Source organism: Sinocyclocheilus rhinocerous, unplaced genomic scaffold (assembly GCF_001515625.1).
Source record: "Sinocyclocheilus rhinocerous isolate Xijiao unplaced genomic scaffold, SAMN03320098_v1.1 scaffold967, whole genome shotgun sequence".
Taxonomy (NCBI): domain Eukaryota; kingdom Metazoa; phylum Chordata; class Actinopteri; order Cypriniformes; family Cyprinidae; genus Sinocyclocheilus; species Sinocyclocheilus rhinocerous.
In genome coordinates, this window is record NW_015660510.1 from 159,103 (window position 1) to 186,031 (window position 26,929).

Below are 26,929 nucleotides of genomic sequence, written 5' to 3' on the forward strand. Positions count from 1 at the left end.
GACATTCTGGAAAATTTATTCCTTTTGTGGTCCTCAGTGTTATTTTAGTAGATACTATTATAGTTTTTTTTTTTTTTTTTTTTAATTTTGAGGTTTACTTTACTTTTTGAGGATCACTTTACAATAAGATCTCATTTGTTAATGCATTAACTAACATGAACTAATAATGAGCAATATATTTTTACAGCAGTTATTAACCTTTGTTAATGTTAGTTCAGAGCATTAAACTGTTAACAAATATAACTTTTAATAATGTATACATGCAGAGATTAACATAAACTAATATTAATTAATTCTTTAGAAGTATTTTTCATTAGTTCATGTTAACTAAAGTAGGTAACTAAAGTTTACAAATGGAAACTTATTGTGAAGTGTTACCAATTTTGAATTCGATTTTATTTTTATTTATTCGCTTTTCTGTTTAATTTTAGTTTAACTGTGTTTTTGTCATTTTTATTTTGTATCAAAATATATTTTTGTTAAGCTTTAGTTTTTAGATATTTTAGTATTTCAACTGAACAAAAGAGAAATGTCACCTTGGCAATTAGGTGAAATAATATAAGTGTTTGTGTTTGTCATTTTAACTGTAAATGTCCAAATATTAGTAAAAAATGCTTAAGAAACATGTAAAAACCTGATAATTGGTTAACAGAATGTTCCCTTACAATATATGGTAAAATATTGTAAAAAAAAAAAAAAAAAAAAAAAAGTCATCTTACAATTTACAGGTAAAAGCTGTGAACTGTATCATTTCCAGAATGCCCTGGGTGATTTGTTGGTATTTTCTTTATGCAATTGCATTTTTTAATAGTTTTTGTTATCAGTTAAGTATATTATACAGTTATGTATACTTTCTCTTCACCACCTGTGTTATTATGGTACTTGTTTAGTAGTATGTTATGTAGCATTAGAGTAAATAATGAGAGAATCTTCATTTTAACTCTGAAATTTCACTCCTAATAAAAGTAATGAAATCATGCGAAAGACAGTGGCGTTTGAAACACGACACTAGAGTGATGTGATTGATGCGATTTTGCTGTTAAAAGTGGATAAAATTTGCTAGAGTTTCCTCATGGGAGCGTGCTCAACAGTGCAAAGCAGATTTCATCTCTCTCTCTAAAAGCTGATGGATCTACTTGAAGAGTATCCATCAACAGAGAATTGCGAACTATGAAAGCATTCAAAAAAGCTGTTTTGAAATCCAAACAGTTCCATTATATAATATTCAAATCATGTGATTTTTCCAAGTTTTATAATCATGACTCCATCTTTTTTTTTTGCATCTCGACAGCTAGATAGACAGACAGACGGATAGATAGACAGACAGACAGACAAGACAAGACAAGACAAGACAAGACAAGACAGACAGACAGACAGACAGACAGACAGAGAGACAGACAAGACTAGGCTAGACTAGACAGACAGACAGACTAGACATACAGACAGACTAGACAGACAGACTAGACTAGACTAGACTAGACTAGGCTAGACTAGACAGACTAGACAGACAGACAGACAGACAGACAAACAGACAGACAGACAGACAGACAGACAGACATACTAGACTAGACTAGACATACAGACAGACTAGACATACATACAGACAGACTAGACAGACAGACAGACTAGACTAGACAGACAGACTAGACATACAGACAGACAAGACTAGACAGACAGACAGATAGATAGATAGATAGATAGATAGACAGATAGATAGAATCTATGTATCTCATCTTCTGGGTCTTTCCATCATTTTATCCACTCTGCTTATAGTATGCTTGCGGTCCTAATAAAATGTCAAAGACCAGTTTTTGCCATTTCTCTTACAATTAGTGAAGTAGTGCTATTCATGGAGGCTTGTCACAGTTCACTAGCACATGTGCTTAATTAGCTTATTTATCCCTTTAGTGCCACAGCAGACTTATGCAAAATATCACCTCACTGTACTTATAAATACACATAATCACCTCGTCTTACACAGATTTATCAGCGATTAATGATTTATCAACGTGTGATGTTGGTTCTGGAACAACATTCCCATCAAACACAATATTAACCCTACACTTACTGTACTCGTACACTAACCCTCAGATGACAGACTGGTGCACAGAGGATTCGAGGGAAATGAGGCTGTATAAACATCGAACCAATCAATCAGGAAAATAATAGTGTTCTATAAACTTTCAAAATATTTCTGACTGTAACTCCTCCCGAGCTTTCAGAGTATATACACTTACTCTTCAAAAGTTTGGGGTTGGTAAGATTTTTTGATGTTTTTGAAAGAAGTCTCTTCTGCTCAGCACAACTGATTTATTTGATCAAAAATACAGTAAAAATTGTGAAATATTATTGCAATTTAAAATAGCTGTTTTCTGTGTGAATATATTGTAAAATGTACTTTATGGCTGTATTTTCAGCATCATTACTCCAGTCTTCAGTGTCACATGATCTTCAGAAATCATTCTAATATGCTGATTTGCTGCTCAAGAAACATTTCTGATTATTATCAATGTTGAAAACAGTTGTGCTGCTTCAGATTTTTGTGCAAACCGTGATTTTTCAGGATTCTTTGATGAATCGAAAGTTCAGACTGCTTTAAAATTTGACAAATAATTCATTAAATGTTTTAGAGAGTGAGAGAAAATTTTTTAAAACTAATAACTCCAGTAGCAAGTAGATTTTATGCTGGTTTTAAAATAAAGCTATGTAAATGACATTTCTGTGCGTTCCACACAAAGTGAAGCACCGTGATGACACACAGACGTTTGTAAAGGTAAAGTGTGTTCCCACTTGTCATCATGATGTGTGATGAAGCACAGTGAGCTCTGAGCATATTCAGAATGATCTATGAATATATTTACTCAGTCACATCTGGGCACACAGTGTTTTCCGTCTCTCATTGGGCCGCACACTGCTGCAAACTCATAAACTCTGGAGAAAGTGCACTGTTCCAAAGATAGAAAATGAACCAAACTACCAGTAACATGTTTTAAGAGTGCATGGAATGATACTGAATGTGCTTGTAATGAGCATGATGGTTATTTACACGGGTACAGATTGCCAGACAACACCTGTCATCAAATTCCCAATTAAAAAGAAATACGAGCCACTTCAGACCTTGGTATACTGCATAAAAAATAACACAACTCTAAGGGTTTTTATAAAAAAAAAAAAAATGTTTAATGTTATGCATTTAATAGGTTTTCACAGCCTATTTGATTTCATGTGTCGCTGCACTGTGATGATAAACTGCTCCAGTGGTTTCTGAGCTCAATGCATCACATCCGCATGTAGGCCACCTGTAGAGACAAGATGAACAGCCTATGTTTAGATTACCATACTAACATACTACTCTCACAATGGCTGCAGTATATAGTACAGTATGTACACGGTGCAAAAAATCATAGGGCATCTGGATGACCTACTACATGCCAAATGTGCATTATGTAATATTAATATACAACTTAATGCATGAAATACTGTATCCTACAATGCAATGCACTCATCTAGACTGAAGTGTTTAGAATGAACCGGAATTAATATTAGCTATGTTTTATTTTTCTATTAATTCTTCATCTCAATGGACTACCAAATGTTTTTTTTTCACAGTTATTATTTCCAAGATAACAGCTGGGTTTCACACTTGCTGATCTAAAAATACAATATGATGCAACAACAATTAGTGTACTACTGTCTGTCTATCACTGCAACACACTGTACTGTTTCACACAAAGGTCGACAATAACAAAGTATTTTTTTAAGCTTTTGAGAAGTCTGATTTTCACATGCACTTCCATTTAAAAGTTTGGGATCAGTAAGATTTTGTAAAATCTGCATTTATTTGACCAAAAATACAGTAAAAACAGTGATATTGTGAAATACTATTACAATTTAAAAATATAGTTGCAAGCAGCAATTGAGGGGCCAAGCACAACAGATGTAAAATGAAGAGCTAAGGAGCTGTCTTTAATTACTCAGTTCTTCAACCCTGCTCCTGGAGAGCTACCTTCCAGCAAACTTAGGGTGTTTTCACACTTGAGTCCTCTTGAAAAGAACCGAACCCAGACCCCTTTAAGTGGACCAAGAGGTGGACCAAGTGAAAAATGACCCAGTTTTCTTTGTGTTCAGATCTCTTTCTGCTTTTTGGATCTAGTCCAGTTCAGTGTTTGAAGGCTGACATTATGGCCTCCAAAACTATACTGGAATATTTTAATCTTTTGCACAAAAATATAAGTTTCGTACACCTTTGTAATATTTATTTTGAATTGTTTTCCTTGTTTATGTCATCGTGTTTATTTTATTGCACACAGGGTTTCTGCAGGATTTTTAAGCTCAAATTTAAGACTGTTTTTAAGACCTGCACAGATCAGATTAATGCCATATGAGTGGGGTGGGGCAATGTCAATGGTAACATATTAAACTGTAAAATGACTGTAAAAAGCATGATTTACAGTTACAGGTTTTCACAAAAAAAAAAAAAAAGATATATATAAAATAATAAAATGAAATTTCAAATTTTTTAAAGAAAAGAGCACACATGAGATTTCTTTCCCCGATGTTTACATTAGATTGAGACAAAACCAACTCTGTTTATGTGAAGCATGGGTGTTTTTGACAGTTGAAACAATAAACGCTAAAGAGAGTGTAGTTTAGCCCCCGCTGGGATGTGCGCGCTCGTAGCCTATATCAAAAAGTTTAAATTGGCAAGGCCAGTTTAAACACAGCCGTATCTCTCTTACAGTTTGGAAGCGGTTGAAATTAAAATAAACGAGTGTACGTTGTGAGCGAACAATTTGTAGAGATCTGCCAGAAGAAGCAGCCACTATGAACAGCTGATTTTTATGGAAACATCTGATGGCCAAACTACATCGGAATTCACAAATGGAAAAAATCAAGTGAGCCCGGGCCGATTTGTGTTCACAATAGGGCTGAACGATTAATTGCATTTGCGATAATATCGCGATATGAAAAAAACATGATTTTTCAATCGCAGAGACAACAGCGATTAGACTCGGTCACGTGACACGCCAGAGTAAAGAGGTATGTTCCGCTTGAAGATCAATCGGTGTAGCCTTTGACATTAAAGTACAGCGAGAGAAAGCATATGGAGACGTTCCCGCTCTCTTATAGCTCTGGCAGTACTTTGATGACACACCCATCGGTCTAAGCAGCGCTGCTTCAAGTCGAGCGCGGGCCATCAGCAGAAAAAGAAAATAAATAAATAACAGCGAGAGAATAATAATAATAATAACAGTTATTCTCTCTATGCTACTTTCAATGCTTCAAGTGATGCATGTGTTTTTTCCCTGTAGGTTTTTTTTATTAAATTTAAAAGATTAAAATTAAAGATTTTTTTTATAGGTTTAAAGGGGGGCTTGACCAAAAAAGTTTGAGAACCACTGGTCTAAAGTTAACAGACAGTGTTTAGTGCAGTCCACATGTTTACATATGTTTATTACAGTGACTTTGAACGACCTAAAGTAGTGTGGTAAAGCAACAGATTTGTTTTTATATTTCTGCAATCTAATAATTGCATACGGAATCGCAATCGCAATATTGGTAAAAAAAAAAATCGCAATTAGATTATTTTCCAAAATCGTTCAGCCCTAGTTCACAATGCATGTTTTTAGCGAACCGTACCTTTAGCCGAAAGCGAACCGTACTCAGACCACCTCCCGAGATGGTCTCAGTTCGGTTCGCTACCGAGGGGTCTGAGATCGTTTGGAGTGTTCACATATGGGCCAAAAATCACGCGAACCACGCTCAGACCCCTGAACAGGACCAAGTGTGAAAACACCCTTAAGTTCCAGCCCTGCTTCAACACACATTTCTGTAATTAAGCCCTGAACACCTTGATTAGCTGGTTCAGGTATGTTTGATAAGGGTTGAAGCTGGTAGTTGTCCAGGAGCAGGGTTGGAGACCCCTGTTAAAGACATTTGTTGATACAGAATTTTACTACAAAACTAAAAATGGCCGACACCCAAAAAGACATAGGAATATTAAGTATCGTTCCATTCGGTATACCGTTCCTAATCTAACAAGACCAATCTTATGATTTTTGGCCAATCTGGTCAGAATTTATAAGCAAAAAGGTCATTTTTTATATCTTTTGACCTGTAGGTGGCGCTGTGCCAAAACTTCTTGTGTGCTCTCAGGTCATGCTTGGTATAACACATACCAAGTTTGGTCAGAATCCGCTAAAGCGTTGTGAAGATATAGTCTCATGTCCATTTTTGCGCAAATTTCCTCAAATACGTTAACACGCTTAAAGGGGTCATGAACTGAGTAAAGGGGTCATGAACTGAGAAATCAAAATTCCCTTGATCTTTTGACATATAAGAGGTCATTGTACTATAAAAGCATCCTGTAAGTTTCTGAACTTAAAACTTTCTCTTTAGTCTAAAAGCAGCTTATACTGAAGCCAATCTGCCAAAACGACAGGTTATGGAATGTGCCCCTTTATGATGTAATAGTGTGGCTAAACCCCGCCTTCGCAGAAGAAGACAAGCACTGCCTGTTTAGCCTGACTGAAACTAAAAGACGATGCTGTGCGACTATATTAGATCTGACAGTAATGTCGCACCACACAAGTGTGAGTAACTGTTTTTATGACGTGGTCACTATTGCTTTGACTGTTATTACAGATCGTTTGATATGTACGGAGTATTTATGTGTTTTTAACCTAAATCACAGCAGTGTCCATCTATGACGGATGTAAGCTGTCAAACATACACAACTGTTAGCCAATCCCAGCAGTGGCGTTTACTTCCGAGTCGACAATCCACCACACCTATTCAAACAGAGTGTTCTGATGAGGGGGTCAAAACAGGACAGAAAATAGCCTATTACTGCTAAAATATGATGTTTTTTGATGTAAAAACTGATAACATTATAAGTGGACCTCAGAGAACAGTACAAAATACGCAGTGGAAAAGCGCCATAAGACAATGGTTTGGTCTATCGGAAATATTTTGATAACTTTTTGCCAGCATTGTCTGAAGATGATCTGAACCAATTTTGGTGAAAATCGGACAAACCATCTAGTATGAGTTCGAAAAAGTAAATTTTTGCAAAATTCAAAATTGCGAAAAATCTTGACCCATAGAAATTTAAATAAGTTATTTGACTCGGCATGAGCCAAGGAATCAGAAGAAAAAATTATTTTGCTTCTAGACTTTACGGTTCAAAAGTTATTAGCAGAAATATGAATGCAAATGTGGCCTGTTGGTGGCGCTACAGAGTTTGAGATAGAGACTCCAAATTTGCTATGGTTAATATGGAGAATCTCCTCTATCTGTGTGCCAAATTTCATAACTTTCCCGCAAGCGGTTCCTGCAAGAAAACTAACGGATACAATACGTGCCTAAGCACCTTCAGTGCTTGGCCACTAATAACCGATTCCTATTTCTATGTGAATCTTTTTTCAAATGTAATTCATTCTTGTAATCAAAGCTGAGTTTTCAGCATCATTACATCATTACTCCAACTTCAAAAACAGCAGCATTATTATCTGGTCCACCTGCTGAGAAATGACTAATTCTGGGATCTTTTCATTTACAATAACAACCTAAAAATTTAAATGTTGCCACAAATGGCCACTGAACTTTGGTAGCATAATGTAAAAAATGAGGCAAACAGACAGGGTGACATTTAACCAAATCCGCTTCATGCAGGCCTTGAGTCCTGAGACGGACGATGATGAACTCTCACTCAAGGATTCGTCCCTGCAGTGGGTTCTTCTCAGCCTTCAGAGAGCTTTACACAGCCAGTAACTCATGCACAACATCAAATAGACTGTCAAACCAGCCGCATTTCAGTTACATACATCACAGCTACAGCTGAGTGGCCCTACATCACAAAATCCTACATCACTGTAACTGATATACACTAGCATTTAAAAAAGCACAATCAGTATGTTTTTTGTTTGTTTTTAAAGAAATGACATTTTTATTCAGCAAGAATGCACTACATTGATCAAAAGTGACAGTAAAGACATTTAAAATATTACAAAAGAATAATGGCTGCGGAAAATTCAGCTTTGCATAACAGGAATAAATTACATTTTAAAGGAGTCATATGATGTTGCTAAAAAGAACATTATTTTGTGTATTTGGTGTAATGAAATGTGTTTATGCGTTTTAAGGTTAAAAAAACACATTATTTTCCACATACTGTACATTATTGTTTCTTCTCTATGCCCCGCCTTTCTGAAACGCGTCGATTTTTACAAAGCTCATCGAAACATTAAAAACTCATACCAATCCAAAACTTTCGAAACAGTAGTGTATATAACAGTAATTAAATGAGAAATGAGTTTAAATTTGATGCAAACCAAACTATCACTTCATAATATTTGAATGTCGACTCTGGCATCACTGCAAAAATGGGTCTTTGAAGCTCTGATTATTTCAGATATTAGTTGGATCAACACTGGAAATCATCTATTCATGTAAACCTTATCAACAATAACCTTTTATATCTATATAGGTCAGTGTGCTGCATGTTTCTGCTTGTTTTCAGCACAACAAAGGTGCTGAATGAACTGTACACAGCACTCCCACAGGCACATGTGCTTGATGATGCCTGTCTGCCATTTTATCATCAAAGCACTAGAAAAATTGGCAGGATGAGTGATAGTTTTCCACTTGATGGAGAAAGTTCACTGCCTTCAACAGCTACAGCAGAGCAAACACATGTTGCTAGCATGAGAAACAAGATCAAAATAAACCACGGCAACATAAGAAGGACCAAAAAAGAAGTTTGTTTAATGTGACGCAAAGCTTTTGGCATTTAAATCACCCTGTAAATGACCTGAGCTGAACAGGCTGACATTGTTTATTTGAGTTGCTGCCTATGTAGAGTGTACAAAATAGTCCACTTAGGTTCTGTTTCAGTTAGAATGTTCCCTTAGAGGGTTGCTGCGTATGTAGACATTAAGATTTGGAACATATACACACACATATATACATATATATATTAAATAAACATAAAAATTACAAAACTCCACATGCACCACATAATTATTAATTATTTAAAATTGTTAGCAGACTCTTTCCCTCACATCTCAAGTGTTACAGACCCTACAAAACTCCCCTTTTCCAAGGAATTCCTGCACACCTCTTGTAAAATTTTCCTCTTTACTGGCTTATTTTTCTCTCAGTAAGAATGTAAATGGAAATCTAGACTCTTTTGAAAAGGAAAAAGCTGCACATCAGCATCAGCATTGGGTCAAGCCCTGAAACTCTTCACAGTGAGGTGGGGGAAAAGACTGCCAAGAAACAGATGTTTTGCTTCCTTAATTGGGAGAAAATATACTGGAGAAACAACAGAAACTGAGGCAAGCATTTCAACCAGGCTATCTGCCTGATACCAAGCACATCTGCTTCAAAGAGATGTTATATTTTGTTTTATGTATTAGGCTATAGAAAATAATTCTTATTTTCCACTCGAAGACATTTCAGCTTAATCAATGCAGACGAGAGGCACTAATGTCAGCTTAGCTGAAGATGGGCAATTAAAATGCTATCAGATGGTGTGATGGGTAACAAAACTTTCAGATAAAAACATATAAAAGGTAGTAAGAAGAGTATTGCTATCATACATCCTGATGCTGCAGTGGCCATTATGGGAACAGCACTTGACTTGTTGAAATCCTACCTCATAGCCAGATAATTCAGAATATTTTGGTAGGAAGAGGTGTCTGATCACATCAACTAACCACTGGGGTACCTCAGGGCTCGGTATTTGGCCCCTTTTTCTTTATAAATATACACTACATCGATGGGACATCCAGGAACATAGAACTGCCCACCACTGCTATGCCAATGACACACAGCTGTGCTTCTTTTTGAGGCCTAACGAGCACACAGTGACTGAATGGATCTCAGGGCTTTTTGTATTGCCAGTTAGCCAAATAATTAAAAACCAGATTTGGTCCTTTTCGCTTAAATAATTTACCGACAAACATGCAAGATGACTAAACTGTGTTTCCACCTTATTTTTAAACTTGGCAGTAGGGCTGCACGATAAATATCGCACGATATTTAATGCGCATCTCGTCAGTAAAGCCGGTTCTGTAATCAGCGGTAAATCTCTACACGTGCGTGCTTTCACGTGGAGCAGCATTTACTACACAGAGCCGTTGTTCACAGACAAGCTGCGCAAAGAAGTAAGCTATTTTCTGTGAATGTGTGAGACTTCTGATTCATTAGTCGCAATAGGTAAATATCTAGAAGAATAACAAAGTGCAGTAAATTGTTTTGCACATTTTAAATTTATGATAGCGATAAAAAATAAAGTAATTGTGACTTTTTCCTCACAATTCAGATTTTTTTTTTTTTTGCAACTCTATGAGTTTATTTCTCACAATTCAGACTTTGTTGTCTTGGAATTGCAAGAAAATAAGCCAGAATTGAGAGATAAAAAGTCACTATTAACTTTGCAAGATGGAAAATCAGAATTTGGAGATAAAAAGTCAGAATTGTGAAATTGTGAGAAAAAAAGTTACAATTACTTTTTAAAATTGGTTTATTCCATGATAAAAACGGGCTTCCATAGATACCATTATGGAATATCAAGCAGCAACCCGGACTGTTTTTGTACTGCTAAAATAACCGTGTGAAGCTTCCAATGTTCCATTCAACGTTCCACTTCCATTCAAGTTATACATTGCTGTGGTCACTCTTACGTTAAAAATAAGGTAGAAAGACCGGTTGCATTTTAGCACTCTTTTTTATTTTTATTTTAAATGCCTGAAATAAGATGTGGTTCACACAAGGTCAAGAAGTTTTAACATTTTATTCTTCAACATAAAACCCCCTTGTGATTGTTTTTAAAGCTTTTACTTGTCTTGATAAAGGTGGTTGCTAACAAGTGTCTAAATAGGACTACAGAGGTTGTTGGGACATTAAATGTCATTTCACCACCCAGTCGCTTTTATAGCCTTGTTGGTTGAGTTCATTAGTAAAGATTATAATGATAACAAAATGTGTAAGAATTTTAAAAACTTTTGTTGGACCCAGAGCTTATTTTCTTGGCAATAATACAAAAGCCAATGGAAAAATCCTATCAGGTTTTCATCAAGGGAACAAGGATGGGTTGGCCTACAAAAGTATATCATCACTACAGCACTCTATTATACTCACACCTACAGTACAATTCTACCCAAGTCTGTACGTTTTTAGACAATTTTGGGATTTTGTATTGTGTTTCTCAGTGTTGTAGTCGTTTTGGACAAAAGCATCTGCTAAATGTGTGTAAGAATTTTAAAAACTTTTGTTTGGACCCAGAGCTTATTTTCTTGCAATAATACAAAAGCCAATGGAAAAATCCTATCAGGTTTTCATCAAGGGAACCAGGATGGGTTGGCCTACAAAAGTATATCATCACTACAGCACTCTATTATACTCACACCTACAGTACAATTCTACCCAAGTCTGTACGTTTTTAGACAATTTTGGGATTTTGTATTGTGTTTCTCAGTGTTGTAGTCGTTTTGGACAAAAGCATCTGCTAAATGAAGAAATGCAATATAAATAAAGACTACAAAATAATGAAGTATAATGATCAAGCAGTCATGCGTGTGGTGAGAGCGGTATGTGACCTGATATGAGTTCATGCAGCGCAGGAATGCAGGCAGTCTAGAGGTGCTGGACATCAGAAGCTTCTGGAGCTCTTCGCATGAGCTCTGAGGGAGCAGCAGAGGATGAACACTAATGTCCTTCTCCCAAACCTCCACAACACTAGAAAGAGAGGAGGAAAAACACAAGATGAGTGAGGGGGAGACAGAAATTAAGACAACATTTCTCAAATCCATGTACACTGATTATTAGTAAATAAACATACAGTGGATTTTACTGGTAGACCACTATTGAAAATGCTTCTATTCTGCATTCTTTTCTAGTTTAACATTGTATTACTCATATTATCAGCAGAACAGTAAAAAGAGAAATATCACCAATTCACTTACATTTGATTAGTGATCTAAAATATTTTATGTCATGATTTTACCTGTTGTCTGGTCTCCGGTTTAAATGAAAAGAAAAATCCACATTTTTAATGTAGTTTCAGACTTTTACGCCCCACTGCATAATTTATTTCTATTTTTCAGCTTTTTACTTCTGGTGATTTTATTTAAGCTTCAAAAAAATGTATTTTAAATGAAAAGATAAATCCACATGTACATTCAGACTTTCAACCCCCATTGGAAAATGTATTTGTATTTTATAAATAAAATTAAACTAAAGTATAAAAACACTAATATAATGTATAAACAATATTAATTATGTTTATTAAGCCATGCCATTTTCAACATGCAAAAATTAAGATGTAGTTATAAGTAGTTTTGAATGTACATGTACAGGTCAGGGCTATTTTTTATTTTAATTTTTTTAAATAATTTACACTTTTATACATTTACACAATATATAAGGGCTATCCTTTCTACAGCTAATTATTAAAAAAATTATAAAAATAAATGCACAATTAAATAAATATAATTGAGCTGATTGTATAAATTAAATCAAAATGTTATAGCCTAATATTGAGCTTAATATAACTAAACTGAGCTGAATAATGACACTTCTTTATCTTCTGTAGAGCTGCTTTATAAAGTTTTGACAATTACAAATTTGAACTGACTTGAGCTTTATAATGACACTTGTTGTCTTTTGTAGAGCTGCTTTACAGCTGGGTTTTTCATAAATTACGTATTTTATGACAATGACAATTTATTTATATAGCACAATTAAAAACAACCCACGTTGACCAATGTGCTTTACAACAACTAAAACCACACACAACAAAATAAAAACACATTAAGACAAAAACTATTAAAATTTTTTAATTTTACAACATTAACATTATTTCCCTGTTTATTACTGTACATTTATAATTATAAGTATTACTGTGCTGCTTTGAAACAATCTGTATTGGATAAAGTACTGTAGAAATAAATGTTACTTGATAGAGGAATGAATTGTTCTGTATTAAATTAATAGTTTAAATTTTTCCTTGTCAAACTGGCACAGTGAACTGCATGAGTGTTTCTGCTCAGGCAGCTGAAGCTTCTGACTAATAAATTTAGGTTTTGCTGAGCTAGAACAAAAATGATCAGGAACACTGACTGAAGGTGAAAACGGAAACGTTACTACCTCTGTGCAATAACTCTGCACCCACAGAAGCAGCTGGACCTTAAATTATATTAAACTGATAGTTTGAAACATTAGCGTTTTAATCATGTCACAGTAATCTGTCAACACACAGCACTGAAGACAGCCGAGCGAGAGGAGAGGCGGAGAGACTTATGTCCTGACACACATTATGGTGATAATCTATTCAGGACATTCACTGACATTTACCCATCTGTGCTGTAATTCCACAGAAAGCGCACATGCAGCTTTTAAAGCGGAAATGCTGGAGAAGCCCAGAAAGAGAAGCATCGTGCACTACTACAACCTCAGTCAAACACTCTTCAGTGGTAGTTGATTGATTACATGACAGTAATTAATTTTCTTGATTACGTTTGATATCAGACACAAGTTTCTACTTCAAAGTGCAATGGGAAGTCTGAGCTAGGACTGTGCTTTGAATGAAAATGTTGCTCCTGAACAGGATCTTAATGATTTAAGTCATCTCTTAAACTTTGAAATCAGGATTAGGCATAAAATATGACATTATTTTATGACTAAACCAGACATGTGAAAACGGGCTGAGAACTGAACAAATACAGGTGCATCTCAATCAATTAGAATGTCGTGGAAAAGTTCATTTATTTCAGTAATTCAACTCAAATTGTGAAACTCGTGTATTAAATAAATTCAATGCACACAGACTGAAGTAGTTTACGACATTCTAATTTATTGAGATGCACCTGTAGTTGTACTCTGGCTCAGAGGAAGACAGGAATCATGTCTTTGTGGCAGATTTTTCTGCTGATTAAGGGAGAATTCAAGACTTCTTCACCTTACAAATGATTGTAAAAAGCAGAAATTCTATGAAATGCATCATATTTTGTGAAAAAGTTTGACTTGCTTGAGCAAAACTTCATTCATTCAGCAAAAACGATGCAGGGCAGTGTTATTAAAACCATTTATTGCTGGATTATATACCCATGACCATTACATAAAAATGCTCTATATATATCATTTAAATTGTAGTTAGTCCTTTTAATGTCAGTCAGTCAGTCAGTCACTTGCTGTCTAAGCAAGCAGTTTTTGGCCAGACTAAACTGCGATGTTAACCAGACATGATGTGGGTAGTCAAAAGTCTGGTTCCAGTAAGACTATCCTCTATTTAGCATAACGGCTCAGGGCCTGCATCTGAGCACCATGAATCATGTTTGATCCCCACACCTCTACATACAGCGAGGAGGAGAGACGTTCAAGCGCAGGGTTGGAAAATGGGCAGAATTAATGTACACTTGATAAAAAGGCGAGGGAGACGAGGTAAGAGGTGTAAAGAGTCGTGACGACCTTCTGGTGGCAGAACGCACACCCAAAGTCCCTCTGTGATCCACGGATCCTCGAGCTCTTATAATGGGAACATTACACATCAATGTGAGTAGCTATGCAAGCATTTCTCTGAGCTTGTACATTTACAGTCTGTTCTGTTCTGCAGTGGCAAAATGCACTAACTGCACATCTTGTTAAACCTTTGTTATGACTGTATTTTATGTTTACATTTAAATCAATTATTTTGTGTAGGGCTTTATGTAGCTAAAACAAATTGGAAAAGTTTCTTAATGACTTAAAAGCTGTTTTATACATCAGTAAATCAAGACAGTGACTAAACAGTCAACTTTACAAAAATCTAAACTTTTATTACATTTAAAAAAAAAAAATATATAAACACAAAAAGTGAGTAAAAAACAGACTGTTTTAGCCCAGTGGATATTTGTTTTGCGTTAATATTAGTGTGTGCAAATTTACTTAGTAATAACATGACACAATAAAACTAAACACAGCATCCAAAATGTTACTGGAACATATTACAAAAATATTACGTCTCATTATCAATCCAGTTAACACTTTTGCTGTTTGACATTTGAAACCGTTTCTCTCTGATGCTGACACTGAGAAGAGCATGTTAAAAGTTAAATAAGTCAAGTATTGTTTAGTTTGTGATTGGTTGTTGGTTTGTATCATATTTGAAACACATTTCTAAGGCCTCTAAATGATGCCTTCTGTTGTCTGATCGATAGTTTATACTTTTTTAGCAAGAAATAGTATAATTTAGTCTAATTGTACAAACATCAACCTTCAGCTTGAGCTTCACGTGTCTTTCTGCTGTCAAATCTTTACTGATTTTATAAAGCAAACGTCAGAATAACTGTAGTAATATTTCCAGATGAACACTTACTGGACTGAAGCAGCTCAGCTTTACTTGATTCTCCATCAATCATTTTTTAGATTCTCAAATCTGATCATCAGGATCTTTTGAGGAGCGTTTATTTGTTCCATCATTGGATTGCATTGCATTATATGTTTGGATCATTTCAATCTCATCTTACTAAGACACATTATTGGAGATATAGAGTGACGACTGATAATTATATCATGTTATGTAAGTATCTGATCTACTGTTATAAAGATCTCATTGATTTACATTATGAATATATAAATATAAATATCAGCATCTGCACCAAATTGCAGATTTTTGCTCAGTTTGAGTCTCTGATTAAAATTGAGCTGTTTTTCCTCATCGAGTTTGAGCTCCATATTTATGGCTCTTATAGTATGATATAATACTATAAGAGCCATAAAAACCTGATGTATCAAATATGACACAAAACAAATAAATACATATGCAAAGTTTTTATTTTATTTTATTTGTCTAAAGGTTCAATAAACTGTTATATATATATATAAAAAAAAAAAAAAAATCATATTTCATATTTCTGGTTTTAAAGGGCTAATCAGTGTTTTGGATTCCCAATAAAAATATGTATGTTGTAACATCTGTACAACAAGATAAATTCAAATGAGAATTGTGATTGGTATTAAGACTTGTTTTCAGAGAATATAGCTTATCTATTTTTATTTCCATTAGCAGATTTTTTTCTTGTTTTAAGCCTAAAAGTAACACACTTTAGTGATGTTTATGCTGACGTTGAATGTTGTTTTACCAAGGTTTAAATGTGGTCTACAAAGACATTAACAGAGGGAGCATCTATTTTTAAATTAGACATCGAAACCCATATGTCACTTCATTCACATGATGAGGTGGAATCGGATTAGTTATGGACATTAATATGAGGAATAAGAGCAGATGTCAGGGTGAACTATGACTTACTCTTTGAGTTTGCTGTCAGAGCAGAGGATGTAGAGCACTTTGACTGCTTTAACGGCCCGGCATGACTGATGCTCTTTGTTGTCTGCGGAGATGAAGCTGTCGGCCCTCGCTGCTGCGTCGGGAAATGAGGCGACCAGAGAGTCCGTGTTCAGAAGCCACAGCTGATAATTACAAGAGAAAAGAAATTACCTGAAGACCAGATTTAAAGGGGACATCACAAGTAAAACGATCTCCTGGATTCAGAGTTTTCTCCTTCAGATTGACTGCGGCCATGGCAGAAAAACGGTTAAATTAACTAGATAAGTAAAGTTCAAGAACAAACTTTGATGTTGGCTTGACAAAGCCTTGTTTTGAAAAAGGTTTGAAATAACTTTTGTTTGAAGATTTTACTTAAGGTCAATAAAATGTTATTTACATGTTCTAGCAAATTGCTAAATTCTTTAAGTAAGTTGCTAACATAATTTAACATGCTGCTAGCATGTTTTAGCACACTGTTAGAATTTTTTGCATGTTGCTAACACACTTTAGCACATTGCTAGCATGTTTTAACATGGCTTTGTCAAGTCAGAAGGAAGGAAACTCCAGTATGTATAGCTCAGAGAGACGGCGCAAAATTTTTTGGTTGCAAGTGTAAGGTCCACGCACTTGGCCCAATGAAGGTATCCAGTGGTGGATGAAGGTTTCTTGCGTGTTCGGACATTTCAGTGCGCAAAGTTATTCAATTTAGGTTTAACTCAAATCTGACTCCATTTTATTATCTAATCTGACTCCATTTTAGTATGACCTCGGTCTCAGAAGATCAAAGTGTCTGAGGTTCTGTAATTCTTACACAAGAAACCCTGATTAACCTTGCCAATGTTTACATGCACCCTCATAATGTGATCATAATGAGATATAGGCAATATTGTGATTCAAATTTACCTCACGTTAACACAATACTTTGATCAAATTGATGCGATTAAGCTCATATAGCAACCATAACTGCAGTAAAATAAGAGGCGTATGCTGATTTTAACAGGCATGTTAACACTTTCATAGCATCTGTTCCACTGTGAGCATGTGCTTGTGAGGTACACAGTACAAAGAAGGCATCACATTTTTGAATATAATGCAGTATATTGATCAAAAACATCACTTGCATTGGGGTATGTGAATACTAGCGGCAGAATAATGAAAACTGCATTTAAATAGGATGCTAAACATCTGCTAAGTCCTTGCTCTGATTATTGGAAATAATCACATTATTGGTGCACACATAAACTGTAAGTGGACTTCAGAGAGAAATCTTTGCACATGGAACAACATTAACCTTTTTTGTATATATACACTGAAACATTTAGAAAGGATTTACTGAAAAAAGCTAGAAAACAATTTTTCACTCAAAAATTGCTAGTAAATTTAAATAATTACAAAGAAACGGCATGCAACATCAATATTACATTTTTATGTAGAAAGACTGAAATAGTATTTTCTTGTAAAACATGCTCTAATAATCTAGGTTGTATTTACATCTCCAAAAAAAAATTATTATTATTTTTTTTTTTTACAGTGCATGAGGTTTAATGTTCATACCAAAATCACAGCTTTGTCATCAGGGGTTTGGATGGAAAAGCGAAATATACTCTGTGCGGATGACAGCTCGACCAGGCGGGACGCTAGAGTTTGCTCCAAGAATCGCTGCCTGTATGAGACACGATAAAAAAATAATAATAATAAAAACTCACTCAGACTGATTATCATCTACAGGTGACACTAAAATGAATAAATCAAATGAACTCGCTAACCTTTCTGAATTAGGCTCGGACTCTAAACTGAGCTGTGTTATATCACACTCTCCATCATCACGTGGCTTTACTAATATTTCAGTTATGTAAAACTTCAGCACCCCTGAAAAACAAAGGACATTGAAACTGAAAATTGCACATTATTAACAGCTGGAGGTGTAAGATTATAGGAAATTACCTCTCAGATAATATGTGCACCTTCAACATTTATTAGAAACACATAGAGCTTTCTTGTAATAAAGAACAAAGTTATAATATAATTCTGAGTTCAAAAATTGTTTTCCAGGCCAAATATTGAAAACTATTTTCAGAATGTAATTGAGTCTTAAGTGAATACTGTGTAGAAAACAGCATGCCTATATGCATTAGAAATAGTAGTAATATGTTAGTAGCTGTTGTTTAGAGCTAAATCATCTTTTTGTGCATTTGCAAACTGGTGTGTAATTAATCACATTTGGAATATTTAATTCTGATTGATTAATTGCAGCATTGCAGTGCAGACTAACTACTAAACTGTTTAACTGACTGTTGTCAAGTCAAGTCACATGCATTCATACAGCGCTTTATACAGAACCGTTTCAAAGCAGTTTCAGGAAACAGGAAAATACACTACAAATGCTTTCAAAACAGCGTCACAGTAATAAACAGGAAATAACAGTGTTAGAGCTGTAAATTAATCAATTATAAAAAAATTAATTTTACATAAATTTACAGTTCAGTAAGCTACACATGCAGTGTTTGATCAAAATCATTTGAAGCATTTCTTAATATCTCTGTAACATTTAGCTGAACACTTTTATCCCACAATACAAGTCTGTTAAAATGTAGCATAAAAATAAAAAAAATGTGAAGATGTGTCACACCAGGGTTGCCAGGTCCCAGAAAAATTTCAGCCGACTGAAAACCCGCCGAATTGGAATGAAATCTAGCCCAATTTTCCCCCACAGTTGACAGCTGTAGGAACCCCATAAAGGGCCTTACAATAAATGTTTAGATTTTATCTATTACATGTTTTAAGTATTTTGATTTTTTAAACTAGGGTTGTTTATAGTATGTGTATATTTAATTATTTGATCTGATCTAGGTTTAATTCCTCTTTTTTTAAATTTTGATACTTTTAATTCTTTTTAATTTTCAGCACATTGCATGAAAAATTGTTTAAAATGTAAGCTATAACTATGAATAACACCGTCACAATGTGACACGCTAACAAAGCCATCCATAAATACTATGTTGGCTAGTTTTTACCTTAAAACTCATATTGTCCTTTCACTTCCCCAGTTCTTTTAACACATTGTATACATAAAATATAAAAATACAATAAAAACTGATATTTTGTGATCTCAAGACCATTATTAATAGCCAACACACTGATTTCTCTTCATTCACTCTTCTTCTCTCCACATTCACCCCTGTTTTGTCTACACACAAGTATCAATGTGCAATTAATCTACAATGCCAAACTCAATAAACCTGCCTTTATATTCCCGATGTGGGCGAAACTCATGTAATCTCTAGTTTGTGAAGTGGCATTAAACATGACATCTGATTATGAACGAGATTTGAGAACTTCATCAGAGAGGAAGATCTGCCATACAGAAGACTTGAGTTATTCAGATTTATAAAAGCATGAGGGTGAGTACATGCATGCTCATTTGTGGGTGAACTAAATTAAAATATAAAATATTTGCAAAACACAAAAAAACTACAGTGCTGACAATCACTAAAAACAGACCTCTGCAAAGAGATAAACGGACTGTTTTTGCTTCAGAAGCACAGCACTTGTCTGAAAACATTTCAAAGCGCATTAGAGAGTCTCAGGCTGTTGCTAATAGAAACAATGAATGGCCGACATGCATCGTGGGTAATGGATGATATCATGATTTATATATAAATAAAAGATCTGGTTTTCTTCATTTGCAGTCATGTAAAATGGCCCAGTGGTGTGTTGCCACAGTTATTACACTGCTTTGCTTTCCTTACCTGCAGTGACTTCCTCTCCCAGCGCCGCAGAGCAGCTCCTGCAGGACACCATCACATGCTTGCTGCCATGCTTCTGCTGCAGACACACACAAATACTATGGGGAAAGGCAAATTTGGTCATAGGCTGCTTTATATGGCACTGGTTATATGGTTATTCACATTACAGGTTCAGTCACTTCACTCGACGGCCATATTCATAACATACTCGGCTAAAAACAGCAGCTACTTCCAGCCATGCGAGTACTTCGTACTATTGTATGCTTTAAAAAACCTTTCCATTGCCTTCAGAAGAATAGTTTACTGGAACATGAAAATTCTGTCATCACTTTTGATTTTAATTTTTTTATTTTTTTACTTTTACACATTATATAAATTTTAATTGGTAAATAAATATATAAATAATTAAATAAATACAAAGATATATATATATATAACCTTGATTTACGGGAAATATAAACTACTGTTAAAACTGGGGGTCAGTAAGATTATTATTTTGAACAAAATTAATACTTTTATTCAGTAAGGATGCATTAAATTGATCAAAATTGACAGAAAGTATTTTTAAATGTTACAAAACATTTCTATTTCAAATAAATGCAGTTCTTTTGAATTTTATAGTCATTAAAGAATCCTGAATAATAAAATGTATCACAGTTTCCACACAAATAGGAACTGTTTTCAACATGGATAATAATCAGAAATGTTTCTTGAGCAGCAAATCAGCATATTAGAATGATTTCTGAAGATCATGTGACACTGAAGACTGGAGTAATGATGCTGAAAATACAGCTTTGATCACAGAAATAAATTACATTTGACACTATATTAACATAGAAAACAATTATTTGAAATTGTAATAATATTTCACAATATTACTGTTTTTACTGTATTTTTGATCAAATAAATGCAGCCTTGATAAGCAGAAGAGACTTCCCTCAAAAACATTAAAAATCTTACTCTAAACCTTTGAATGATAGAGCAACTTCAACATAACATTGGTTCGTTTATTAATAACTGCAAACTATTTTAGTTTTTTTCTGATGACAAAATAACTAGCCTAGCTTATTTTAAGCTAAATCTGCAAACCTGTGACTTGCCATTTTGGTAACAGTGTTAGAAAACTGCAAACCTCATGCAACATGAACAGAAAATAAAACATTCTCAAATAAAATGTAGTTTTGACCTCCTGAGAGTGAACACTTCTTTCCACTAAGCATTTGTTTTAAAAAAGTGTTTCACACCACTGCACAAAAAACTGCAAGCAATTTTTCAACTTGTTTTCAAACTTCTGCTTCGACTGTATGCTGAAAATATTTCGTTAAAAAAAGAACCATCAAACAGAAATCAATAAGAAAACAGATGACTGTGTGCTGAAGTGATTTAGGATTGAAAAAGCGTCGGAAAGCGTGTTTTTATCTCCTCGGCATGGCCACGGGCTACACACAGATTGAGCTTGAGAAAGTGATTCAATCCCTCTTAAAGACATGACCGCTTCTCCTCCATAGCCCTGCTGAGCGTAATGTTTTTAAGAGTGGATTTCCTCCCGCCTCTTCAGCCTTTATTGTGATGAAAGGAAGCCATCTGCCTCAGGCTGTGTAAGTCAGATCTGTGCACTACTTAGGGTGTATATCACAACTGCATGTGTCTTCAGAGCTCTGAAGCGTCACCGTTTTGGTAGAGAGAAATCAGACTTTTAGCACTTGGCTGCATTAGTGAGAGTGCTATTTAATCATGCGTCTCTAAACTCCACAGGTTACCTCTGCAGAGGCTTTCTGAAGTGATTTCTCTTCCAGTACGAGGGTTTGCTCACAGCTGCTGTCCCGAGCCAACAGAAGAAACGTGTCCCCGAGCAGACAGTCTCCATCTCGCGGGAGCAGCTTCTTGTTTGCGAACGGATCCGGGTGGCAGCACCAGTCGTCCACTAATGCATTCCAGTTTCCATTGGGCAAAGGAAGCACTCGCCCAAAAGCCCTTTAAGAGTTAGGAGATAGTCTGATAACAGCTGAACACTGAAATAACAACGCGTCTGATAGTGAACGTATCACTATCCTTCAATGCATTACTTCTCCAAATCAGTGGAAATAAAAAAAGAAACACTCCTAACCTGTCTTGAAGCACCATGGAGCCACAAGATTGGCACAGGAAGGAGTACGTCACATTGACCCGCAGCTGTCCAATCACACTGCAAGGAGCTTCTGGAGGAAGAAACACCAAATAAACCAAACTAAAGCAGAGGTTTAGGGAACATACCGAGTGATGATACTTGTTTGGATAACCAATGATTCGTTTGATGATCCAGATTAGACAGGGTCACTAGCAAACATCTGTAGAGAGCAGAGTATCATCAAAGTCCCTTTAAAGGCAGGGTATGTGATTTTTCAAAAACACTTTAGAAAACTGATTCGGGCCGAATAGCAAAACAAACTTGTAGCCAATCAGCAATAAGGGGCATGTCTACTCGTGATGTGGAGGAGAGCGCGTTCAGTGCATGGGACGGACATTAGCCGAGCCGAGCGACAGAAAGATAGAGATGGCAGATAAAAAAACAAAAGAGGAAAACGTCTGCGGAAAGATAAGGCAAGAAGTAGGACCCGTGTAAAATATTGGATCAGCTTTCCAGTGCTGGAGAGAACTCAAGGAGCGGAGGCCTGCGATCGGACGCCGAGGTTGCTTTGTTTCTTCTCAATAGGTGAGTAACACCGTGTCTACAACAGCTAAAGTCTGACTACACTGGACGCGATCAAACGACCGTTGAAAACCATTTGAAATGTGTGTCAGCACATCATAAATAGAACCCGGCAGCAGTTTTCTGTCGGGATTTGTTGCGCCGCGCCGCTCACATCCGTAGACACGGTATAACATTGGTTTTGCTTTGTTTCACAGAACTAATCGTTGCCTGGGTTGCGTACGTATATGTGGGGCGGAGCTATCAAAATAGGGGCAAGACCCTTTTGGGGTAGGGGCGTGTTTGTTTTGGTGATTTCAAATATCAACATTGGCTACCAGAAATCACTTACTCTGCCTTTAAGGCAAGCCATCTTTGAAATGCCTCTGTCTCTTTGAATGAGGAAACATCAAAATCTCCAAAACGGTTCACCAAGCTTACGATTAAATTTCATATTTGAAATCACCAATGAAATCTGACAACAACTGTCTCATAAATGTTGTTTCTTTTGCTCAAATAGCGTTAAAAACGCTTATTTTTCAGGCTGGACCTGCATGTCTCAGAACGCTGACTGTTTCTATCCACCTTATTTTTCAAATGGAAGTAAGCCGTTTCCTGTGAATGTGCGAGACGTCCGGTTCATTAGCCGCTGTATAGGGAAATAACGAGAAGAATAACAAAGTGCGGTAAACAGTAAAGCTGTTTGCACTACAAACCAGTGTGTTCATAATTAAGATAATATATGAAATTAATATGGTAAGAAACACCAGTTTGCAATATCAAGTAGCAAAACAAGCTGTTTTGTACAGCTAAAAATAGCTGGAAGTGAAAGACACCAGAAGTCAGACACATTCAATTTACAATTGGGCCGCTCTTATGGGAAAAATAAGGTGGATAGTAACCAGAGCTTCTAACAGCAGCTGCAGTGATGCGATGACTTTACTGATCAGCGATTGGCTCTTTTACTCAGAAGGCGGTGCTTCGTTCAATAGAGCGGCCATATTGAGCGTTGCATTTTTCCCCATTCAAAACTATAGGAGTGACACGTCTTAGGTAATATATAGTCTTTGGTATTATTTATAAACTATTAGAGTATTTATTAATATTTCAATTTTACTTATTAATATTTTATTTTAGTTTTAAATGGTAGTACTTTAGTTATGCATTTTTGTCATTTATATATATATATAAATCTATTTAGCTTTAATTTATTTGTATTTCATTTTTAGTTTTAGTAATTTTAGAGCTTCAACTTAAACATTGTACTTCAGTTATTAGCCAAGGCAACATTTCTAATTTCGGTTTAAGTGCTTTAAGTGTTTTATCAGATACTTATATTTAATCTTATTTGAGCTTTATTTCAATTAACAATTAGTTTTAGTTAACAAAAAAAAATAACGCTGCAGTAAAGCTATGCAAAGATTGTCAAATATAACAAACAGTATAAAAAAATATGCTAAAATAAAAAAAAAGTTTTGAGTATGATTGAGTCAGCTAACTGAGTTGCTCTGACATAGTATTTATTAATATATACATTTTATATATCAATATTTAAATTTTTCTAATTTTAGTTTAAATTTAAACAAATTTTGTTACGTGTTTCTGTCATTTATACTTCTATTTAGTTTTAATGTTTAAGTTATTCATTTTCAGTTTTAGTCATTTTAGTACTTTTAGTATTTCAATTAGTTGTCAAGGCAACATTTCTCATTTCAGTTTAAGCGCTTTAAGTTTTTTATCTAATATTTATATTTTATCAGCTTTATTTCATTAATCAAGTGGTTTTAGTTAAAAATAACAACACTAAAGCCTTGCAAAAATTCTCAGCTATTCAATTCAATTCATTTAATTTCACGTTTATTTGTATAGCATCTCGCATCTACAGAAAGTCCATGTTTCTATATTACAATCACAAGTAAAAAAACGTTATCGGAGGTGAGTGTCAGAGTAATGTCTATGTGGCAGACAGTACGGTTATCATGCAGATAATGCAATCACACAGTTAGTTTTTTTTTGTTTTTTTACAGTTTTTCATCGAATATTTATATATTTTTTTACATAAGCCTCATTTCATTTAACTATCCGTTTTAATTAACAATAACAACATGGCTGTAGAGTGTCACAAAGACTGTTAAATACAACATAGACAGTATAAATATGCTCAATTTAAACAAAAAAGTACTTAAATTGGGGTTTTTTGGGATAAAGAGTTTTGAGTCAGCTGACATGAAGTAAAGCTCAGGCTCAGCGCAGCAGATCACATACTGGAGTTCGCTTTGTTCTTCAATAATCTCTGTTGATCTGGTGTGTGTGCAGCTCATGCACTCATTACTTACATTCCTCAAGGAAATCCAATAAGAGTGACTCTTTAAAGACCTCCACATGCTGACCTGGGTTTGGTGAGAAAGTGCTTATGGGTAATAATCAGCGTGTACCTGTCGGCTGCTCCACCTTGAGCCGCAGTCTGAAGTGTGATCCATGTTGAGTGTTTCCAGGACTCCTCTGGCACGACGTCTCCACCAGACTCACCGCAGGCGTTAGCTTCACCTGATAGGTCCTGTCAGGGGTCTGGACGCTCAGGACGGAGTCTTGTTTAGACTCGATCTGCACATCTGCATCATCCCTGACAACATCACTGCTGTGAGGGTAAAATAAAAAGTCAGCGGTGAAACATTCATGATAATGAACTACACTGTAAAAAATGACCGTGAATTTAACGGTAAAAGACAGAATGAATGGCAGATGGCGCGGCGCACTGTTTTGTTTACTACACACATACGCGGTGTTTTCAGCTTCTGCCGTCTCACTATATGATGATATGAACACGAATGTCTGCCATTTTTTTACCGTAAATTTTACAGAATTAGATTTCAGAGATGTTTGTCCGTGTAAAACATGCTGCCTCAATGCTAGGGTGTTGAATAGAGTCCACTCTAGTCTCTATGATATTCAGATCTCTAGATATGACTAGTGTCCTTCTTTCTTTCTATTAAGTCAATAGATTTTTTTCCCTGCTTTATTGTCCACCATTAATCAGTAAAGGACAGCACACCTCTCGGCAACACGATTCAGATGTTATTCATGTCTTTGGCAAAACTGTGGGAATAAGGACAAATTACTTGCTGAATTTAACACAAATACAAACAAGGGTTGGAGAAAAAAATAGGCACCAAAAAAAAAAAAAGTTTTGTGATTTTATTTATTTTTTTACATTACATTGGTTGGAGCAAGAAGCATTTTTGAAAAAATATATTTACTAATATTTTATTCTATGTACTTTGTAGAGGACGCCAAGACTATGTTATTTAAAAAAAAAAAAAAAAATAGACATGAAAAGGCATGTATAGGCAAAAACAATTATGTATTTTTTCATTCACCAATCAGTTTTTAGGTTTCAGGCTATTTTTAGCCAAACTTTGTACAAAGACGATTCTCAACTATGCTATGAAAGATATAACATAATGATTTGATATAGTACTGTACTTAATGCAATATGTGCGTAAAATGTCCATAAATTGGTTTTCCCATTTTATTCAATGTATCTATACATTGCATCTAATTTGCGTATTAATGTGTTCTTGGGGCAAACCATAATGAAAAAAGAAGTGTAATAATAGGAGTAATAACTTTTTTCAACATTTTCATAGGAATATCTAATATTTCATAGGAATATTGATCTATAATTCCTTGTTGTGTCTCTCCAAAATGCCTGATTAACATGATGTTTGTCCTGGTGTCCTCTACAAAAGACATGTATGAAAATTATGCCCTGCTTCGTAACAAAAAGTCATATTCCGATTTGAAACCCCCATAACATTTTTCTTTGATGTTTTTTTTCCCCCAAACATTATCATATTTCCCTAAGAGTGCTACATTTGATCACTTGGTCAATATCCGTCATTTTTAAAGACCAAGGAGAGGGAGTGTTTATGATCAAACCTCCAAACATCTCTCTAAAAATCCCTGAATGTGCTCTGTACAGAATCTGTGGCATGTAGGGTCTCAGAGAAATTCACTCAAATATAATGCCCTCTACAGAGGACACAAGTCTATGCCTGGGTCCCAGGAGGATATAATTATTATGCATGCAGAGTTAATAAGTTTACATTAAGTGAATCTCAAAATATTTATATTTTTATAAATCAGTTTCTCACACCATAGGACTTTTAAAAAGCTTAAAAATGGGGGGGGGGGGACTAAAAAGGG

General features: G+C 35.2%; 1 protein-coding gene across 1 annotated transcript in view; it reads right to left on the minus strand.

Moving 5' to 3' along the window:
- Window positions 1–3,225: 3,225 nt before the first annotated feature.
- Window positions 3,226–26,929, minus strand: part of LOC107725274 (E3 ubiquitin-protein ligase E3D-like) — a 24,265-nt gene continuing 561 nt past the window's right edge. The window contains exons 2-10 of the mRNA XM_016534484.1: window positions 25,159–25,361; window positions 22,163–22,253; window positions 21,816–22,029; window positions 20,059–20,134; window positions 18,076–18,178; window positions 17,864–17,972; window positions 16,292–16,452; window positions 11,604–11,742; window positions 3,226–3,299 (exon numbers count right to left, since the gene is read on the minus strand). Of these exons, the coding sequence (XP_016389970.1) occupies window positions 3,279–3,299; window positions 11,604–11,742; window positions 16,292–16,452; window positions 17,864–17,972; window positions 18,076–18,178; window positions 20,059–20,134; window positions 21,816–22,029; window positions 22,163–22,253; window positions 25,159–25,361 (1,117 nt within the window). The 3' untranslated portion in view covers window positions 3,226–3,278. The remainder of the gene's footprint in view (window positions 3,300–11,603; window positions 11,743–16,291; window positions 16,453–17,863; window positions 17,973–18,075; window positions 18,179–20,058; window positions 20,135–21,815; window positions 22,030–22,162; window positions 22,254–25,158; window positions 25,362–26,929) is intronic.